General features: G+C 44.3%; 1 protein-coding gene across 1 annotated transcript; it reads left to right on the top strand.

The window, feature by feature from the left end:
- The first annotated feature begins 16,512 nt into the window (after positions 1 to 16,512).
- On the top strand, positions 16,513 to 19,601 carry mpeg1.2 (macrophage expressed 1, tandem duplicate 2). Its single transcript, XM_077222825.1, has 2 exons — positions 16,513 to 17,033; positions 17,526 to 19,601. Exons 1-2 carry the CDS (start codon positions 16,587 to 16,589, stop codon positions 19,224 to 19,226), a joined length of 2,148 nt encoding a protein of 715 aa, XP_077078940.1. The 5' UTR covers positions 16,513 to 16,586; the 3' UTR covers positions 19,227 to 19,601.
- Positions 19,602 to 21,575: the final 1,974 nt, after the last annotated feature.

Below are 21,575 nucleotides of genomic sequence, written 5' to 3'. Positions count from 1 at the left end.
ACCTTGTGGATTCCTCTCTCACTCTCTCCCCTTCTGTTCCTCCTCCCTCATTGTTTCCTTTCTCTGTTGTTCATTCCAACTTCTGTCCCCATGGCAGAGCTCAACACCTATCTGAACTGTTTTGAAATTTCTCAGCTTCCAGAGTCTCTCCGTTGGTACATTTTGATCTTTACAGTTTGCTGACATAGCCATAGTGCGGTCTGAAGAAGTTTACACAGCTGGCACAATTTTTTGGCTTTTACACTTACACTCAGACACACACTTAAACAAGTTATATCACCCAAGTTATATACCTTATTTCATACTACAGTTTGGCAACACAAGACACGCAAAGGCTATGTTAGGAACTAAGAATTGTTCACACCTAAAAAGAGGCACATCACGCTTACTGCTCATAAAACATCCATGAACACATTCAGAAGTGTTTTTCAGTATAGCTGTTTTTATCAGCAAAAAGTGCTTGTGAGGGCATCCATGCAGGACATACTGAACATATAACACTCTTGTAAATCACATGATTTAGCTCTCTGAGGGTAAAGTTCACTAGGACTAGTAAAGAGTATTCAACTGTCAAAAAAAATCCAAATAAGTGTATATAAAATACCATAAAATAGACTTACAATGTGAAATAATATGGCTTAAAATAAAATATTTGTTTCTACCAAAATATTTATGCAAAAATAATTAATTTCAAGACCATGACATGCAACAAAAACGAACGGTGTGCTCAAACTACTGCTGTCCTCTACCACCATCAAGTGGACAAAAGAGGAATTGCATACACATTACAACAATTATCCACAACAAGTATTCACCATTGTGCCGATACCCCAACAGAAAAGTTACCCTTAGGTCATGGATAACTGACGCCTAAGTCGTGTATGCGTTATTATAGTCTAAATGAAAGGGGTGAAAGGAAAAAACATGATTATAAACTGAGTGTAAACATTTGTTTGTGTAACGTTGATTGTGCGTGAATGCAAGAGGTAGCTACTATGCCGATCCCTACCCGAATGATAAAAGCAGATTCGGAGTATTTCTAGTACTAGTATTTCTAGTATTAGTAGCGTACATCAGTGTTTTTCACAATATCCCATCTTCATTTCACGGAGTTTGCGTCTGTCGCCTCCTGGGGGTTTCCTGATGAGATCATATGACCAGCCGAACAGCTGGCTACACTCGAATAAGCTATTAAAAACTAGGCTAGGCCAAGGCCTACTAACTTACTCATTTGACCTTCCGTGAACACTTTCATTAATGAAATCACTCAATCATGGATGACTGTGAATAGCACCTTTCTACACATTGCGTCGGTAACTGAAAACGTTTGTTACTTAAGGAAGCCTACTCAAGGCCCTATTATGTTTTAAGTTGACTGTGACAAGACACTGACAACTAGCCTATTATCTAGTTAACTATGTCAAAACAGGCTCTGAATGTCTTTCAAAGATTTAAAAATTTCTAAAAACTACTAATTAAATTTTCAACAGTGCGATTAGATGGCTAATAACTCTCTGTAAAAAGTAGGCTACTGCATTACTTAGTAATTACTTTCTAAATCCCATATCAATCTCAACCAGTTGAACAATACGAAACTGTAATTAAATTACAGAAAAATTAGGAGTAATCCCTTACTTTACTTGTTCAATGGAAAGGTAGGCCTAATTATATTACAGTAATTTATTAAGCCTACTTATGCAATACAACCAACACTGGTCATTGTGAACTTTTGGAATTTCAACTAGTTTTTCCATTTAAGCACTCATTGAACCTTGAAAACATGACTTGGTTTCCTGTGCCAACAACTCACGAAACAATCTGTCAGTGATTGGAGTTCTTGTGCACAGTTTGAGATAGGCCTATATTTACTTACACTTTAAAGAAATTACTTGGTCAATAGAAATAGAAATGCAGGATTATGAAGAATATTAGTCTTAATTCTCTGGGTGGTTTCCTGTTGTGTGTGAGGCTGTTTGTAAGCTTTTGTAAAAAAAAAAAGAAAAAGAAAAGTTTTTGTAGATGTGTACAAGTTGAAACCAGTTGGGGCAGTTTTCAAAGCATTTGTTTTCATTCCATGGATAAGTGAGCTGTAGACTTTCAGCATTCTCGTGATCTGTGATGGAAAATAAAGTGTATTTGTCTCGGAACAGTTCGTAACAGTGCGACCCTAACCCAGCAGAAGGTTTGAGCCTATTTAATGCCATTATTGTAAATTCCCTTTTTCTCAGTTAAATATTTAATTATTTCAGTGTTGGAGTGCAATTTAGTCAAGTATGTATGCTACATAATTGGTGACGATAGCACTCTCAGAAAAAGGGTACAAAAGCTGTCGCTGGGGCCGTACGCTTTCAAAAGGTAGATGTATGCATATTAATACTTTAAAGGTACATATTGGTACCAAAAGTGTACATATTAGTATCTAAATAGGACACAGTATGCATGGGCCAGTAGTGGCCTAATGGTTAGAGTGAAACTGGCAACCTGAAGGTTGTAGGTTTGATTCTCAATACTGGCAGGAAATGACCTAACCCCCAATTGCTCCCTGGGTGCCACAGCAAAAATGGCTGCACTGCTACTGTGTGCACTCATAATGTGTGTGTACTAACTTGGATGGGTTAAATGTAGAGGACAATTATGGGTTACTGTCAGGATTCCACCAGCTTCATCCACTCCTCCCACCCGTTCACTATCACCAGAGTTCTAATCTCCATCACCTGCAACTCATCATTACACCTACCTTTATATTCAGCTCCCCTTCACACACTCATTGTCTGGTCTCTCCCATGCTACTCACCTGCTACTTACCCGCTACTTACCTGTCTTCTATTGTACCTCCTTCAACCCCTTGCCTTCGGACCTCATCCTCAGCCTTCAGCCATCCGTCTACATCTGTCCAAATGATCACTCACCGGCATCTGCAATAGAGACTCTAGTTAATCTTCAGCTAAGTAACCATTCTGTAGCGAAGAACTACCTGAAGCTGCTAGGGCTAGTTGGATCGCAGTGAACCAGGTGTGTCGGTCAGAACACCACAGAGTGAAGTATCAGTTTGAACTGGATTTATTCTCACTGGTATGCAGAATTAGCATGAGAGGAGGAGACAGCCTTTACATAAACTTTAACAAGCTATGAAACTTGAGATCAATAGTGCAGTAGACTGATGAGAGCAGCCTCCAGAGGGAATGGAGTTCCTTAACTGTGTTTGAGCATGAAGACGATTGCTGTTGCACATGCAAGGCTTGGTGGACAATGACACGATGTGAGCATGTTAAGCACACCTAGCTGAGACCTGGAGTAGTCACTAGGCCCTGCTTCAACTGACGTGGGTTTGGCTCATAAATGGGCTGAAGAACCATTAGCTGGCATAGACATGTTTGGCGTGCTCGTAGTAAAGGATGTAGAGGCTTGAATGTGTGTGTGTGTGTGTGTGGTTTCTTCTTTATAGGACGCACACCTAGACACAAGATACATCCACCTGAAAGGCAATAATGCTTCTGTAACGCGTCTTCAGCTGTTCGTGATTGCGGTGAACCTGATTACTAGCAGCGGCTGATGCAATCTGCCATTCGCACTGAGCGGAAGAGAAAGCTGCTCTTCCGGTCACTCCCTACAGAGTTCATAATAAGAGTCCCAACTAAATAGTGCTACATTGCTCTAGCATCATCTTATTATTAAGGGGCCTTTTGCACAGCCGCCCCCAAATTGCGTGCAATTTGCTCACGTAAAAGGCCCATCTTAAGTTTGGACCGTAGAGGGGCATTCCTCATCCTCCTCAGTATCTGGAATGACTGGAAGAGCAATAAGCCGGGCAACTGGCCGAGTATACACTTTGTCTTTGACTTGCACGTCCACGGATCGCACATGACCATCTGCACTCGGATGTACTTTAACTACTCTGCCAATTGGCCAAAGTGCCCTGGGGAACTGGGGGTCCATCAACAGGACCACTGAATCCACTGTCAGATCAGCTGGGACACCATGCCACTTCTGCCTGCATTGGAGGGTTGGCAGGTAGCACCTGATGAACCTTGACCAGAAGTGATCTGCTATAACTTGGCAGTGTCGCCATCTCCGCCGGCTTAGTCCCTCGCTCTTAGGGTAGACAACTGAAGGTAGTGCTCCATCAAGCCGCCCCATCAAGAGGACATTAGGAGTCACGGCATCCAAGTCAGCAACACTGGATGAGGTATAGCCCAAAGGTTTGGTATTCAGTATTGCCTCAACCTCCAGTAAGGTAGTATGTAGTACCTCCTCAAAGATAGGCTGAACTCCTAAGACCGTATACAGTGCAGCCTTAACTGACTTGATCTCCCTCTCCCAGGTTCCCCCGAAGTGAGGAGCTGCAGGTGGATTGAAGTGGAAGTCAATCTTCTGCTCGGAAAGGAGCCGTTGGAGGTCGGAAGACATGTTGTTAAAAGACTCACGGAGCTCCTTCTCTCCTGCCTTAAAGTTCGTACCCTGGTCGGAATAGAGTTCAGCTGGAGTGCCTCTACGAGCAATGAACCGCCTGAGACTCATCAGGAACGAGTCAGCGTCCATACTGTGTAGGATGTCTAGATGCACCGCCCTGGTGGTAAGACACTTATAGATAATGCCCCATCTCTTCTCTGAGCGTCGTCCTATTTTGACCTGGAAAGGTCCGAAGCAGTCGACGCCAGTGGAGTAGAACGGCGGTTTGTATAAGCGTAGACGTGCCACTGGTAGGTCGGCCATCCTCGGGACCAACGGCTTAGCCTTCCATCTTCGACACTCCTTGCACTGGTGTTGCACCCTCCGAACTGCTTCCCTACCACGGAGAATCCAGAAGACCCGGCGCATCTCGGTGAATACTCGCTCAGGACCCGGATGACAAAGACGAGCATCGTAGTCCTGGATAAGGAGTTTTGTCGCTGGATGCAAGGGGTCCAGGACAACAGGATGTTTGAATGCAGGGTCTAACCATTCGGCACGTCGGAGTCTTCCTCCGACTCGTATGATTCCCTCGTCGGGGTCCAGCTCCGGGGACAGGGTTAGGAGACGACTACTTCGAAGTACCGCTTTCCCTGCCTTTAGGTGACGTAACTCCTCCGGAAAGCACTCAGCCTGAACTCTACGGAAGATAGTCATCTCTGCCTGCCGGTAGTTAGCCGCTATCAAGGGCTTATCTCGGTCTGCCGCCCCATGTACCTCCTGCGCCACGGACTCAACCATATCCTTCCAGGACTCGTATGACTGGCCCAGGTGGGTCTTCTGTCTGTCTGCTCTAGATATCACCCCACATGAAGCAGACTTCTTGTACTCCGTGATGTCCTCTTCTGGTGCCTTTCCAGGTGAGGGTGGCCATTCAGCAGGTCCCTTGTGAAGGAAGGATGGCCCTTGGCTCCAGCGGTTCGGCATAGCCAATTCTGCCAGGGTTTTCCCACGGGTCACATCATCTGCTGGGTTCTGCGCAGAATCAACATAGCGCCAGGTACTCCCTCCTGTCAACTCCTGGATCTCGGAGACTCGAGTACCCACGAACACCTTGAAGCGGCATGATTCTGACTGCAACCAGGTTAACACTGTTGTTGAATCACTCCAAAGGATTGTCTGATCCGTCTTCAAGGTCAGTTCTCTCTCGAGTGTCTTCGCCAATTGGGCAGCGGTCAAGGCACCACAGAGCTCTAGGCGCGGAATGGAATGCTGTCGCCGGGGTGCTACCCTGGATCTAGCCGCCAGGAATGCCAGGTAAACCTGTCCTTCAGTATCTTCTGTCCTCAGATAAGAGACTGCTCCGTAGGCCCTTTCAGAGGCGTCACTAAACACGTGGATCTGTCTGGAAGCAACCATCTGATCGGTTTGAGTCGAAGCATAGTGCCGGGATAATGAGACACGTGGCAGCAGGTGTAACTCTGATTCCCACTCCTTCCATGCTTTCTGCAGATCTTGAGGGATCAGTGGGTCATCCCAGTCACGTGGTTTGTCCCACATGTTCTGGACGATCATCTTTGCACGGGTCGTGTAAGGTGCAATAAATCCCAAGGGATCATATTGCCGGGCGAGCACCTTGTAAACATTCCTCATGGTAAGTGGTCCATACTCCAGAGGTCGGCTCTTGTAGCCTAAGGTGTCGGTCTCCCAATGCCAGCTGAGTCCGAGGGCTGGTTCTGAAAGTCCGAGTTCATCGTGCGAAAGCCATCTCTCCATGCTGTCTGACCTCGCCTCTGCAGGTAGGTGTCGGAGGACATCAGGTATGTTGCAGGCCCACTGTCTGATCTCAAACCCTCCAGATGCTAGCACTTCCCTGAGCCGGTCCACCAGTTCCTTAGCTTCTTCTGCTGGGTGCACACTCTGAAGACAGTTGTCCACGTAGAAACAGTGCTCCACTGAATGCCTGACTCCTTCTCCTGGACCCCCATGATCTCTCGCATGCATTTGGAGAGCGAAGGTGGCGCAGCACGGTGAATACGCAGTGCCAAATGGTAAGACCTGCCACTCGAAGACATCAGGGGGGGTTTCACTCTTCATGTCCCTCCAGATAAACCTGAGGAGCGACCGATCTTCTGGTAAGAGCTGAACCTGGTGGAACATGCCTTTGATGTCACCACTGACTGCTACTGCACGTTCCCTGAAGCGCAGTAAAACGCCCAGGAGAGAGGCTCCCAATGTCGGTCCAGAAAGGAGGGTATCATTGAGGCTACGACCTCGGAATTGGAAGGAGCAGTTAAACACCAAACGACTCTTTCCGTTATGGCTCACCAAATGGTGGGGTATATACCATGACTCATCTTTGGTTGAGGCTTCCCTTTGGTCAATCTTCTTGACTGCTCCTGTCTCCACCAACTTGTGGATCGCAGCACAATACTCAACGGCTCGTAGGGGGTCCCTGGCCAAGCGTCTCTCCAAACTTCTGAGGCTGGGTAGCACGGCTTCCTTGGGAGCTTGAAGAGGGGGAATGTCTCGTTTCCGTAGCAGAGGCGTGGCATATCTGTGGACGCCTGCGACCTGTACTCGCCTTGTCTTGACCTCTAGGAGCTTAACTGCTTCTTTATCCTGCTTCGACCTCATTGCCAGTTTAACGCTCTGGTATGGCTGTGTGTCCATCTTCCAAAGCTTCTCCACGTTCTGCATCAACTCCGTCATCTGGGGTGAGACACTAGTGAAGAGACACTGCTGGGTGCTCGGTGCCCATTGTGTAAGGTGTGCGGGTCCTTGAAGAGTCCATCCCAGTCTCGTGCGAATGGCGGCCGGACCTCCAGGAGGCCCCATCTTCACTGGCTCGATAGGGTTGAGTAGATGGGGGTAGTCAGCGCCAATTAACACGAGCGGCTTAATGTGATTGAATGCCTCAAGGGGAAGATCCGCCAGGTGCTTGTACTTCCTCTTCAAACTTGCGATGGGGTATGAGTGGTCTGCTAGACCCAAGCGTTGAGAGGTGAAGGCCTCCACTATCCGGAATGTTCGCTTAGGATTGGTAGAGGATGAAATTTTAAATGAGACAGCAGCTCCCTTCAGGGTTTGAACTTCCTGCCTAATCGTGCGGAGAGCAAGGTCCTCAGGCTTCTTCTCCAAACCCAACTTATCAACAGCCTCGGGGAGGAGCATTGTGCGCTCAGAACCATCGTCCAGAACTGCATAAGTGTCTAATGTCCTGTCCCTGTTGCGCAGGAGAACTCTGACGACTTTCAGCAGAACACGAGAGTGGGCCGATGGTCTGTCCAGGTAGAGAACTTCTGTACTAGTGCTCACCAGACAGCTTTCAGCCTTCGGCGGCTCAGCTTTGGGGCGTGCGTTGGCATCATGCAAGACTCTCAGATGCTTCCCTTGACACACCTCGCAGAGTTTCTTGAGGTCACATTGCGCTGCCTGATGTGCTCTCCCGCATCTCCAACATCTCTTATTAACCCTGATCCACTCAACAACCTCCTCTTTGGTGAGTCTCTGAATGACTGGACAACTATTCAAGAAGTGCTCTGTGCCCTCACAGTATGGACAGTAGGGTTTGGATTTGCTCTTCCATTTCGGCGCAGATGAGTTCTGACTCTCTTGTCTCAATCTTCGGTTGGACGTATAGCTCTCTGCTCCGTGCAGCACCGTAGCCACTGGCTTGCTCCATCGCTTCTCGGTTCGAGGTCCTGACAGCCCTTGGATACGGATGTCTGAAGGGTTGTCGTAACCTTGGCACCACGACTCGTATCGGAGCCACTCCGCCAGGTCGAGCAGCGTATGAGTATGTCCGGGACGATGGAACATCTGACGTCTGAAGTTCGCTCTCATCTCTGTCGGAAGCTTGGTGAGGAGTCGTGCCACATGTGAGCCACATTTCAGCTCGACTTCTCCATCTGGGCCCAGTGTCTGTAACATACCCACAAGTGACTGTACATGCAGGGAGAACCTCTCAAAGGCAGCTACATCTCCTCTTCTGATCTCAGATGAATCCATCACTGCAGCGATTCTCTGCAATGCTACATGGTGCGGCTGGCCGAACTTCTCGGTCATGGCTGCCATGGTGTCAGTGTATGGCCTAGGCGAGTTAATAAAGGAGTCGGCAATGAGACAGGCCTCCTCAAGTTTCACATGATCCACCAGAATCTGATACTTAAAAAGCTCTGAAGCGTCAATGGGTAACAGATTGGCTAGGGCTAGTTTCAGCCGAGAGAACTCCATCGGATCCTTATGGACGAAAAGAGGAATTTTCGGCGCGGGGCCCCTGTAGTCTCCTCCTCCCAGAGTCACCGATGCTGGGGAGAACTGTCTGCCTCGAGCAGGGTGTGATTGACTTGTATCAGGCCTGGCTGGGTACTGAGTTGAAGATCCCGCATCTGTGCGATACATTCTGGGCTGCGGACTGGAGATGGGCATGTAGGGTTCTAGCCCCCGGGTGTAGGACCGGACGTTGTGATGTTCAGGACCTCGTGTAGGTTGAGGGCTGTTCAAGCTACAAGGGGTAGAATGTAGCCGAGTATGGGCTGTGACATTGGACGTCACACTGTCCCTCATCAATTGTAACTCGCTCATCATTCTGTCTATAGCGGTGACCACACGCTGATCCTCCGCAACCGCAGATGATGGAGGGTAATCAAACGAAGGCCATGGTGGAGGGGGAAGTCCCTCAGCATACTCCTCTTCCTCTAATGCTAATGAGTCACCTGGTAATGGAAGGGGTGGCACTGGCCATTGCTCTGAAGACGGATCCCGCTGCGCTGCTCCTAGCACTCTGGCCGAGGTTGTTAACTCACCCGACTCCCTTCTAGTACCATGAGGTGAGGCTAAACTGTACTCCAGGCTCTCTCTGTGTAACCCGCTCGGTTCATCCTCCGTGTAGGGCATAGGGGCATGTAGCCATCCTAGGCTCGTGTTGTTAATGCTCTCCCCAGAGCTCATGGAATAATCATCCCGTGCATTGGGGAGTCTACTCCACTTTACATGAGGCTGTGAACTCCACTCTTCCCTGGTTGGCGCATGTGGTAGCGGGCTGACATGCGAGTCATGTATCTTCGGTCGTGCTACACTGACCTCATAGTCTCTCAAATATGATGGCTGCCTTAACTGCCGCCTGGGCCGAGTGGATGGGGCCCACGATGCTTCATCACTCCGTTGCATGCTCCCAGCACAGCTGCGATCCGGCTCGAAGGACCACAAAATGTAGCGAAGAACTACATGAAGCTGCTAGGGCTAGTTGGATCGCAATGAACCAGGTGTGTCGGTCAGAACACCACAGAGTGAAGTATCAGTTTGAACTGGATTTATTCTCACTGGTATGCAGAATTAGCATGAGAGGAGGAGACAGCCTTTACATAAACTTTAACAAGCTATGAAACTTGAGATCAATAGTGCAGTAGACTGATGAGAGCAGCCTCCAGAGGGAATGGAGTTCCTTAACTGTGTTTGAGCATGAAGACGATTGCTGTTGCACATGCAAGGCTTGGTGGACAATGACACGATGTGAGCATGTTAAGCACACCTAGCTGAGACCTGGAGTAGTCACTAGGCCCTGCTTCAACTGACGTGGGTTTGGCTCATAAATGGGCTGAAGAACCATTAGCTGGCATAGACATGTTTGGCGTGCTCGTAGTAAAGGATGTAGAGGCTTGAATGTGTGTGTGTGTGTGTGTGGTTTCTTCTTTATAGGACGCACACCTAGACACAAGATACATCCACCTGAAAGGCAATAATGCTTCTGTAACGCGTCTTCAGCTGTTCGTGATTGCGGTGAACCTGATTACTAGCAGCGGCTGATGCAATCTGCCATTCGCACTGAGCGGAAGAGAAAGCTGCTCTTCCGGTCACTCCCTACAGAGTTCATAATAAGAGTCCCAACTAAATAGTGCTACATTGCTCTAGCATCATCTTATTATTAAGGGGCCTTTTGCACACATTCAACTATCGTCTGTTTGAATACTCACCTTATCTCCGACTGCTTCTGCAAAACCTGTTAATAAACTCATTCACTTACCACCTGTCTGACTCCTGTTCCATCCATGACAGTGGACCAGACCAAACATGCAGAACCCAGCGGAGCCTGTGGAGAATCCATCACGCGATTCGTTTACTGAACTCGTTCAGGCTGTTCACCAATCTCTACGTTCATCTCCACCTACTAATCCACCCACCGTTCCCGAAGATATCATCCACTCTGCACGTCAGCACTCACTTACGCAAACATCCACTGCTTCGTCAGCTGCCTCTGCGAGTCCCATGGCCCGACCAGCGACATTCTCCGGAGAGGAGGAGGACTGCAGCGGTTTCCTACTTCAAACTTCACTCTATTTTCAGATGCAAGCACATCAGTTTTCTAATGATTCAGCTCGAGTAGCCTTTGTTGTATCCCTTTTATCCGGCCGAGCGCTCCAATGAGCACAATCACTATGGAATTCTAGTTCTCCTATTGTAAAATCCCTCTCCAGCTTTATCCAACATTTCAAGGAAGTGTTTGGTCAAACAATCTCCGATCTCTCCGTTCACGATCAGCTATTCACCCTTCGTCAGGGAAACTCCACTGTGAGTAATTATGCACTTCAATTTCGCACACTGGCGGCTTCGAGTTGCTGGAATGAAACCGCTCTGATAACGGCTTTTCGACATGGTCTCAACCCCAACATCCGCCAGCTGATTGTGGTATATGAAGATTCACTGGGAATTGAGAGCCTCATTCAGAGAACCATTTGTCTATCCCAGCTTTTGTCAGCCTGCAATAACCCCGCTTTCGCTGTATGTCCTCCGCCCTCGGCTTCATCAGTCACTCCTCCAGCACCCGAGCCTATGCAGGTTGACTCCACTCATCTCTCTTCCACGGAGGGGCAGCGTCGCATTCAACATCACCTCTGCCTGTACTGTGGGGGTGATAAACATCTCATCAGCACCTGCCCTGTTCGACGTCAACGCCCAGTGGTAAGCACCATTCAAATTCCTCCCAAGATTGCATCCTTGAACCGTACTACTGTCGATTTATTAACCTCTCATGTATGTGTCTCAGCACAAGCCCTCCTCGACTCTGGTTCTGCGGGGAACTTCATTTCCACACAACTCCTACAAAAACTGAACGTCCGTCAACACAGAAGTCTTCGAGATCTCAGAGTTCAAACTATCCAGGGCAAGCCGCTGGGTCGAGGTCGAATTCGCCACTTCACCCCCACTCTGAAGCTCTGCATTGGCTGCCTACACACTGAGGAGATTTCCTTTATGGTGCTGGAGGAGTCCACTGCTGAGCTCATCCTGGGACGCCCTTGGATGGTCCAACACCAACCCACCATCGACTGGATGTTTGGTGAGGTCCTTCGTTGGGGTGAAAACTGTTTCCATTCCTGTATAACTTCAGTTAAAAGGATTCAGAAAGTCTCCTCTTTTATCTCTTCATCTTCAGAGGGAAAATCCGAGTTTCCCGTTTGTTCCACTTCGATTAAGAGTCCTGAGGTCCATCAACAGGTGGAGATTCCAGCTGAGTACAGGGCGTTCCAGGATGTGTTCAGCAAGCAGTTGGCGATTAAACTACCACCTCATTGGCCATGGAACTGCGCCATCGACCTGCTACCTGGAGCCACTCTAACTAAAGGCCCTGTCTGCCCTCTGTCCATCCCAGAGCAGAAGGCCATGGAGGAGTAGGTGGAGGAAGCCCTTAAACAAGAGTACATTCGACCATCCACATCCCCTGCCGCTTCCAGCTTCTTTTTCGTGACTAAGAAGGACAGAGGCTTGAGGCCGTGCATTGATTATCATCATCTCAACTCTCAAACTTTGAAATTTAGTTATCCCCTTTTCTGGTCCCAGCACCACTGGAGCAGCTGCGTGGAGCCCGCATGTTCTCTAAGCTTGATCTACGCAGTGCGTATAACCTGATCCGCATTCGTTGAGGCGATGAGTGGAAGAGGGCATTCATCCTGCCCTCCAGCCATTATGAGTACCCAGTCATGCCCTTCGGACTGTCCAACGCTCCAGCCGTCTTCCAAAGGTACATGAATGAAGTCTTCCGTGAGTATCACAACAGATTTGTGGTGGTCTACATTGACGATATTCTCATCTACTCCTCATCTCTCTCTGAGCATCAACGCCACGTCACTCTTGTCCTGGAGAAGCTGAGAGCTCATAAACTATACTTGAAACTGGAGAAATGTGAGTTTCACACCACCACTGTTCAATTTCTGGGCTATATCATTGACCAACAAGGAGTTCAGATGGACCAGAGGAAGGTGGAAACTATCCGGAACTGTCCCCAGCCCTCTACTGTAAAGGATCTTCAGCGATTCCTAGGGTTTCGTCAATTTCTATCGAAGATTCATTAATAACTACAGTCACATCAGTTCTCCTCTTACTTCTTCTCTAAAGGGCCGGCCCAAGTCTCTGTCCTTATCTCCTGAAGCCATCACAGCCTTTCAACACCTCAAGGAAGCCTTTCAGACCGCTCCAATTCTGGTTCATCCTGACCCTGAGATTCCCTTTGTCATAGAGGTGGACGCATCCTCTACAGGGGTTGGAGCGGTACTCTCCCAGTGGCAGGGCAATCCTCCCAAACTCCATCCATGTGCCTTCTTCTCTAAGAAGCTATCCCCGGCGGAGCGGAACTATGGATATGACTCCTGTTCTATCCGTGACAGTTACAATAATTGGCCTCCTTCATGTCACATTTTAACTTTTCACCTTTTTAAAGGGTACCGTCCCAGTGACAGCTTTTGTACTAAGAGTGTATTAAAGGGGAACTTGGCAACTATTTCAACTTAATAAAACTGTTTATAAATCATTTAGATGGTTAAATAGCCTGTTCTGGTGAGCATGGTGACTTTCCCTGCTCCCCCAACGTTCCCAGATGGAAAACCAACCTTGCAACATGGGGACTAACGTCCCAGTAAGTTAGAAAAAGGAAGTCTTATGAGAAGCGAGAACGAGCGAGAAACACAAACTGCTTTACGGCAATTCGACATTAACACACACGCCATATGATACTGTGTATGATGTATACAGGAGGGTGCCGCAAGTGAGTTTTTTTTTTACGACAGTGTTGTGAAATATACGCCCCGCATCTGTTGGGGGAGCTCGTTGAGACAATATGCGACAACAAAAGTGAAAATCAGCGAAGAAATGGCTAGAGTTGCCGAGTTCCCCTTTAAAGCGTTAGTTCACCCAAAAATACTAATTCTGTCATCATTTATTCACCCTCATGTTGTTCCAAACCCGTAAGACTTTCGTTCATCTTCAGAACACAAATTAATAATTTATATATATATATATATATATATATATACACCTAAAGGATTATTAGTAACACCATACTAATATTGTGTTTGACCCCCTTTCGCCTTCATAACTGCCTTAATTCTACGTGGCATCAACAAGGTGCTGAAAGCATTCTTTAGAAATGTTGGCCCATATTGACAGGATAGCATCTTGCAGTTGATGGAGAATTGTGGGATGCACATCCAGGGCACGAAGCTCCCGTTCCACCACATCCCAAAGATGCTCTATTGGGTTGAGATCTGGTGACTGTGGGGGCCATTTTAGTACAGTGAACTCATTGTCATGTTCAAGAAACCAATTTGAAATGATTCGATCTTTGTGACATGGTGCATTATCCTGCTGGACGCAGCCATCAGAGGATGGGTACATGGTTGCCATAAAGGGATGGACATGGTCAGAAACAATGCTCAGGTAGGCCGTGGCATTTAAACGGTGCTCAGTTGGCACTAAGGGGCCTAAAGTGTCCCAAGAAAACATCCCCCACACCATTACACCACCACCACCAGCCTGCACAGTGGTAACAAGGCATGATGGATCCATGTTCTCATTCTGTTTACGCCAAATTATGACTCTACCATCTGAATGTCTCAACAGAAATCGAGACTCATCAGACCAGGCAACATTTTTCCAGTCTTCAACTGTCCAATTTTGGTGAGCTCTTGCAAATTGTAGCCTCTTTTTCCTATTTGTAGTGAAGATGAGTGGTACCCGTTAGGGTCTTCTGCTGTTGTAGCCCATCAGCCTCAAGGTTGTGCGTGTTGTGGCTTCACAAATGCATTGCTGCATACCTCGGTTGTAACGAGTGGTTATTTCAGTCAAAGTTGCTCTTCTATCAGCTTGAATCAGTCGGCCCATTCTCCTCTGACCTCTAGCATCAACAAGGCATTTTCGCCCACAGGACTGCCGCATACTGGATGTTTTTCCCTTTTCACACCATTCTTTGTAAACCCTAGAAATGGTTTGCGTGAAAATCCCAGTAACTGAGCAGATTGTGAAATACTCAGACTGGCCCGTCTGGCACCAACAACCATGCCACGCTCAAAATTGCTTAAATCACTTAATTTCTTTCCCATTCTGACATTCAGTTTGGAGTTCAGGAGATTGTCTTGACCAGGACCACACCCCTAAATGCATTGAAGCAACTGCATGTGATTGGTTGATTAGATAATTGCATTAATGAGAAATTGAACAGGTGTTCCTAATAATCCTTTAGGTGAGTGTATATATGAATATTTAGGACTTTTCTGCCCCTCCACTGACAGTTCACGCAACTACCATTTTGTCGCTTCAAAAAGTTCATTAAGAGATTGTAAAACTGTATGAATTGAGCAATTTAGTCCAAATTTCCTGAAGAGACACGATCGATTCATATGTTGAACAGATTGAATTTACGCTTTTATTTACATATAAACTTCATCAACACACATATCAGTTGTGTTAAACAGAAGGTTGCTTAACGTGCGAGAACCAATGAGGTTAATTCTCGTGCCTCAAGCAGGATCGGTTGAGCTTCTGTTTAAGAAACTGTTTATGAAAAAGAAATTAAAGTTTATATGTGAATAAAAGCCTAAATTAAATGTTCATTATATAAAGTGATTGTGTCTCTTCAGGAAATTTGGACTAAATGCTTGATTCATAAGGATTCGTTTTACAATCTCTTTATGAACTTTTTTGAAGCGACAAAGTCGTAGTTGTGTAGACTGTCAATGAAGAGACAGACAGCACTCAGATTTCACTAAAAATATCTTATTTTTCCCCCGAAAAAACAAGAGTCTTACGGGTTTGGAATGACATAAGGGTGAGTAAATTACGACATATTTTTTCATTTTTGGGTGAACTAACTCTTTCATTATCATCAGGTGTAGCAGACATATATGAATTTGCTAAATTGCTAACATTTAAAACTCAGTGTTTCTGGACAATGGTTTGGACAGTGATTTTGTAGGATAAAACAACACATAACAGATATATTGCACTAGCCTATATAGTATACCATGACAAAAGCTTCATGCTGGCTTTTTCAGCTGACGACAACACAAAGTAATTCAAGAGATAAAACGTATCAGATCTCAGTTGCACAACGAGCAGAACTTCGGAGATTCCCAACAAAATGAAACCAAAAGTTACTTGAAGTCTGTCTCTGGGCAATATTCAACAGTAAAAACTTAAAGTAAAAAGGTTTTTGTTAAATACTTTCCTCGATTACATGTTTGTAATTTTGGAGTTCAGTTAATTAAGATAAAAAAGACAATAAAGATGAATAGTGAAGGTTTCTAGTTTTTTTACTTATTTTTTTTTTTTTTTTGTCAGTTCTTTGACTCAAATTGTCTATGAGTTCAAATGAATTAATCAGCCTTGTGACATAAACCCACATAAGTGATGATAGCCTACAGCTGATCTCACTGCTGGAATAAAATCTATTTAACCAGTGTGGTTTGGTTGGCGGGTCTTAACTGTTTAAAAGGGTCTAACTGGTCTTATACGGTTTTTGTGCAGTCTACATAAAACACAACATTCATAAATTCTTCTAACAAATGCAGACTGTTTCCCTCGTTTGGGAAATTTTGACTAAGCTTGTACTATAGATTCTTAGTTCTATGCGTTAACGAATAAACGCATTAGACTCGCAGACAGCGACGAAAATTATCAGTAAAGAATATATGGCCAATGGCTTCATGGTGGTGTGGGGCACTTACTGCTTCTCTCCTCGGGAATTTTTGTCTTTAGCTTATATATTACTAACAGGAGGTGTGGTCTTGGGAAATTTTGTTTTCATATTCAAGCTAAGAATCTATTGTACAAGCTTAGTCAAAATTTCCCAAGACCACACCTCCTGTTAGTAATATATAAGCTAAAGACAAAAATTCCCGAGGAGAGAAGCAGTAAGTGCCTACACCACCATGAAGCCATTGGCCATATATTCTTTACTGATAATTTTCGTCGCTGTCTGCGAGTCTAATGCGTTTATTCGTCCTAGTAATGGCCTCCGCGAATGTCGCGTAAACTCAACTTTAACAGCACTAGAGGTGCTTCCAGGTGGAGGGTGGGATAACCTGCGCAACATAGACATGGGACGGGTGATGAACTTGAGCTATTCCCAGTGCCAGACCACAGAGGATGGACTTTATCTCATCCCAGATGAAGTCTTTGTTATTCCACGGAAAACAAGCGGAGTGGAAACTCACTCTGAGACAATCATGTCATGGCTGGAACAGAAAAGCTCCACATCAGGATCCATCAATGCAGACATTTCCTTCCCTCCTGTACTAAACGGAAAATTCTCTGAAGAAAATACGCGCATGAAAACACACCAAGTGAGAGGCAATTCCGTAACAACACGAGTTCAGGTAAGTCAGAAAAGTTTTTAAATTGCCAAAAATAGTTACAGCGTAACAGTGTTAATTGTACACTTTGATTGTTTTATTTTGCATTTATTATTAACATTCATAAGGGAGACATAAAATGAACAAAAGGAGCGCAATCACAAAGCTTACGCAATATGCGTAAGTGAAGTTGACCTTGGTCGCTTCAAGTTTCATTTCACGTTAAAGTGAAAATCTGGACTGGTCATTATGTTCACGTCATAATCTGAGCATGTGTCTGTTTAAAGACATGTTTTGTATTGACTAATATTAATATGAAAACAAAATATACATATATTCACATAATGAGCTTTTTTAATTTATGTTGTTTATAGCTACACACTCTAAAAATAGCCTTTCAGGCAGCCTTTCTAATTTAATTGAATCTACTTTAATTAACTAACTTAATTAACTTGACCAGGAAAAGGAATTAATTTAGATTTTAATTGTTTTATCTATTCTTCTATATTTTCTCAGGTACGCAACCATCTCTATACTGTTAATGCATATCCTGACTTTACTCTGGACTCCCGCTTTGCTCAGCAGATAGTGGAAATCGCAGACGCTATTGAGAACAATCAAACGCGTCTAGCAAATTATCTGTCAGAGAAACTCATAGTTGATTATGGCACCCATGTCATCACAAGAGTCGATGCCGGTGCCACTTTGGTCCAAGAGGACTATATAAAAAGGTCTTATATATCTAACAGTGAGTCAGACAAGTCTTCTGTCTCTGCATCAGCAGGATTGAACTTTTTTAACAAGGTTAACTTTAACTTTGGTAGCAAGGAAACCCAGGAAACCTCTCAAACCCTCAGCTACCAGCAAAACATTACATATTCTATAGTTCAGAGCCACGGTGGGGCTTTATTCTACCAAGGCATCACTCTGCAGAAGTGGCAAGAAAGCACGCAAAACAACCTTGTGGCTATTGACCGTTCAGGTATGCCACTACACTATTTCCTCAATCCATCCGCATTTCCTGATCTTCCAACTCCAACTTTACAAAAACTGTCCTTGTCAGTCCAAAAGGCTGCAGAGCGCTACTACAATATAAACACCATTCCAGGATGTGTAGATCAAAATTCCCCAAACTTTAACTTTCAGGCCAATGTAAATGACAAATCATGTGAAGGTCCAGTCACCAATTTGACCTTTGGTGGAGTTTACCAAAAATGCACTCCATCTGCGGCAGACGGAAATGTCATCTGTGATGAGCTTGCGCAAAAAAATCCGAATACTGGTGACTATTCTTGCCGCCAACCTTATGCTTCCTTTTTATTACACTCAGAGACAGTAGAGCAGAGTTACAATAAATATGAGTGCCATAAGAAATGTCATTCATGCTGGTTAATTTTGGATTGTTGTGACAGTGTATGTGGAAATGCTTACTACGTCCGTAGTGCAAAGATTGACACTTACTGGTGTTCGACAAATCAGACAGTCCCTCCATACACTGGATACCTCTTTGGAGGTCTATTTGGACAATCTTTACAAAACCCATTGACCAAATCTCATGACTGTCCTCCTAATTACTTTGCACAAGTATTTTTGACTAATGGCATGATGATTTGTTTGAGCAATGACTACGAGGCAGGAACAATATCTTCTGCGCCTTTTGGGGGTTTCTTTAGCTGCCAATCTGGCAACCCTCTTGCAAGAGACGAATACCGTTGTCCACCTCAGTACAGCCAACATCTTGCTGCCATTAGTGATGGCTGTCAGGTATTGTACTGTGTCCAATCAGACGAGTTTACTGGTGGCCAGTTAAAACCTATTCGCCTCCCACCATTCACAAAACCACCACTGGTCAACATGATGGCGACAAACACTGTAGCTGTGATGACAGAAGGTGATCGGGCCTGGCTAAGGGTTGGAGAAACCAAACAATGGAGACTAGCAAAGCCTGGTGAAGTCAATCAAATGGCCACCATGTTCGATTCGTCATCTACCCGGATGTCAGGAGGTGAAAAGGCTGGTGTTGCATGTGGTGTAATGACTGTGATCGCTGTTGTGGTGGCAGGAATTGTCCTATTAATGAAACGAAGAAAGAGGTTTTCTCACTTCAGGTCAAGCAGGGGGTATGAAGAGATCCACAATGATGGCCAAAGTGTTGTAGAGAGTCAGAGAGAGCAACAGAATACAAATGATGACCCTACTCAAGCTCTGTTTCCTTAGTTGTATTGGAGTACAGGTTTGAGTAAAATCTTGATCAGCTTTTAATCAAATTTCACAATGATTAGCATTTGTTGATAGGGAATATATTGATTTGGTGGTATTTACAACACTGATTTTGTAAATTATGAAGTATTTTTTATTTTGTCATCCAGTGTTTTAATGAGAATATATGTGTAGTTAGTTTTGTTCGGTGTGTGTTCAGCATTCTGCACATTATTTTGTACTTGTTTTGTTTTCATTTCTTAAAATTGGTTTTGAGAGCGTTTTATTATGACTTGACAAGTCATGTGAGTCAGGTCAAGTCAGTTTTTGTATTTAGCCTGGTTTTTGTTATTGTTTTTTTATATTTTAATAAAAAAAACATCTGGGTGAAAATGGACATTACTGGTGTTTTTTGTAAAGTTCTCTGTTCAAAATGTGAATTTTGGGTGGTCTTAAAGTCAAATCAATTTTTTTTTTCCTTATGGAATAAGAACTGCAATATTCCATAAAAAACAAGAATTGACAATTCTGATTTCATGGTGACTTTAATTGGTTTTGGGGAAAAACTATGCATAGGGTGGTAGCAAAAACATGTATAGGTAGCCTTACTGTTATTCATCACATCAATATAGACTTACACACCACAAATAAATTATCAAAACCTTGAGACAAAAGCTCATTCCTAGAAATAAATTTCTGAATTCCCAGAAAGTCAATAAATAATCCACACACTGCATATAAGCAAGCAAATTTTACTTTTTTTCCAATTAAAAATAGGTAAACAGCTATATTATTCAGGCCTAGTGTCTGAAGTTTCTTCTAAATAACAGCATAGCACTTTATGATTAAAACAATTCTATTCAACACGTGGTCTTGATGGCAAATAGTGATAACAAACACACACAAAAAATCAAGTACTTCCTTCATGCCTCTCATAGTAAAAACATTAGTCACAGTGGCTTGTTTGTGAGGGATATATTTGGTTATGTATGTTATGTGTGGTTGTACACTGCTTTTCAGTACTTAATACACATCCACATGATATGCCAGTTAAACAGCCAGTTAGAACAAGAAAGAGAGAGACACAAAACTGGATACAAAAGAGGAGGACAAAGTACACAACTTCCTTACGTGAGTGAAATACAGATACTACTGATAAAATATTACTCTGTTACAAGTAAAAGTTGTAAAGACAGATTTTTACTTAAGTAAAACTACTCGTTTTTAAAAGTACTTAGTAAAAAGTATATATCAATGCATTGTTTTATTATTGTTGCATTGTTGTATGTAATACTTACAGTGCCTTATGCCTCTGAATGGCTATGGGGTTCTGACTTCAACCCAACTTGCATTTCCAACCAAAATGCAACCCCTGCAACCAAAATCATCCCCTGACTGACATTACTACTTTCTACTCAAGGACCTTGACAGAAACATACTAGTGGAGTAAAAAGTATGATTTTTGTCTTTCAAATGTAGTGAAGTAAAAAGTTTCCAGATAAAATAATACTCAAAGTAAAGATACTCAAAAAACTGTACTTAAGTAGGCTACAGTACTCAAGTAAATGTACTTTGTTACTGTCCACCTCTGGTATACAAGATTAATTCAGTGTAAGTTCATGAACCAGCATGTTTTATTTGTGTGTGTGTAAAATGCATTCTCATCCTATCTTAATGATGATTTAAATGTCTCTAGAGGCCAGATAACATTCCACATTCAAGCAAGAACACCGATATGAAAGTGATGTTTTGAGCCACCATACCTTTGAACCTCACAAACTGCAATACCACTATCTTCCAGCAGATGGCAGGGTCTCCTAATATTACAGCAAGAAGGAACTACCAAACAGCATTTTGCCAATCATTAAACAGATTGGGTTGAGCGTTTATTTAAATGCACACCATAGCCTACATCACCGAAATAATATAGCAAAACATCTACTGTACTACATTTTTGTGTCATGCTATGATTCCCATACTGATTTGTAAAAACAAAAGGCCTTCCGGCTCTTTATTCTGTCACAATAATGTCAAGTGAACTAAATGTAGGCCTATGAGTTTAATGAAACTAATGGCAGTGATAACACAGACTTGACATTTCAGCACCGGCGAAATTTTTTGCAGCTTTGAATAAAAATCTCTTATTTACTCACTGAACAAATAAAATTGGCGGCACATTCTGAAATGGCAAGCTTGTTTATGGTCAATGTTTTCAGAATGGGCCATGTTTTGGTAGCCAAATGCAGGAGCAGCCCATTTTAACAATAACCAAAGCAAGTTCCCTTCTAAACTGAATGGAGGTTTCAAACACATATATGAGAGTTTAGCAGAGAAACAGCCAGAGGCTGCTGGAAGTACGTTATTCAA

The sequence above is a fragment of the Siphateles boraxobius genome, unplaced genomic scaffold (genome assembly GCF_051911475.1).
Source record: "Siphateles boraxobius isolate OS27281-9 unplaced genomic scaffold, OSU_SipBor_1 9, whole genome shotgun sequence".
Classification (NCBI taxonomy): Eukaryota; Metazoa; Chordata; class Actinopteri; order Cypriniformes; family Leuciscidae; genus Siphateles; species Siphateles boraxobius.
Note: the sequence above shows the minus strand (reverse complement) of the source record. Positions and strands in the feature narration are given on the sequence as shown.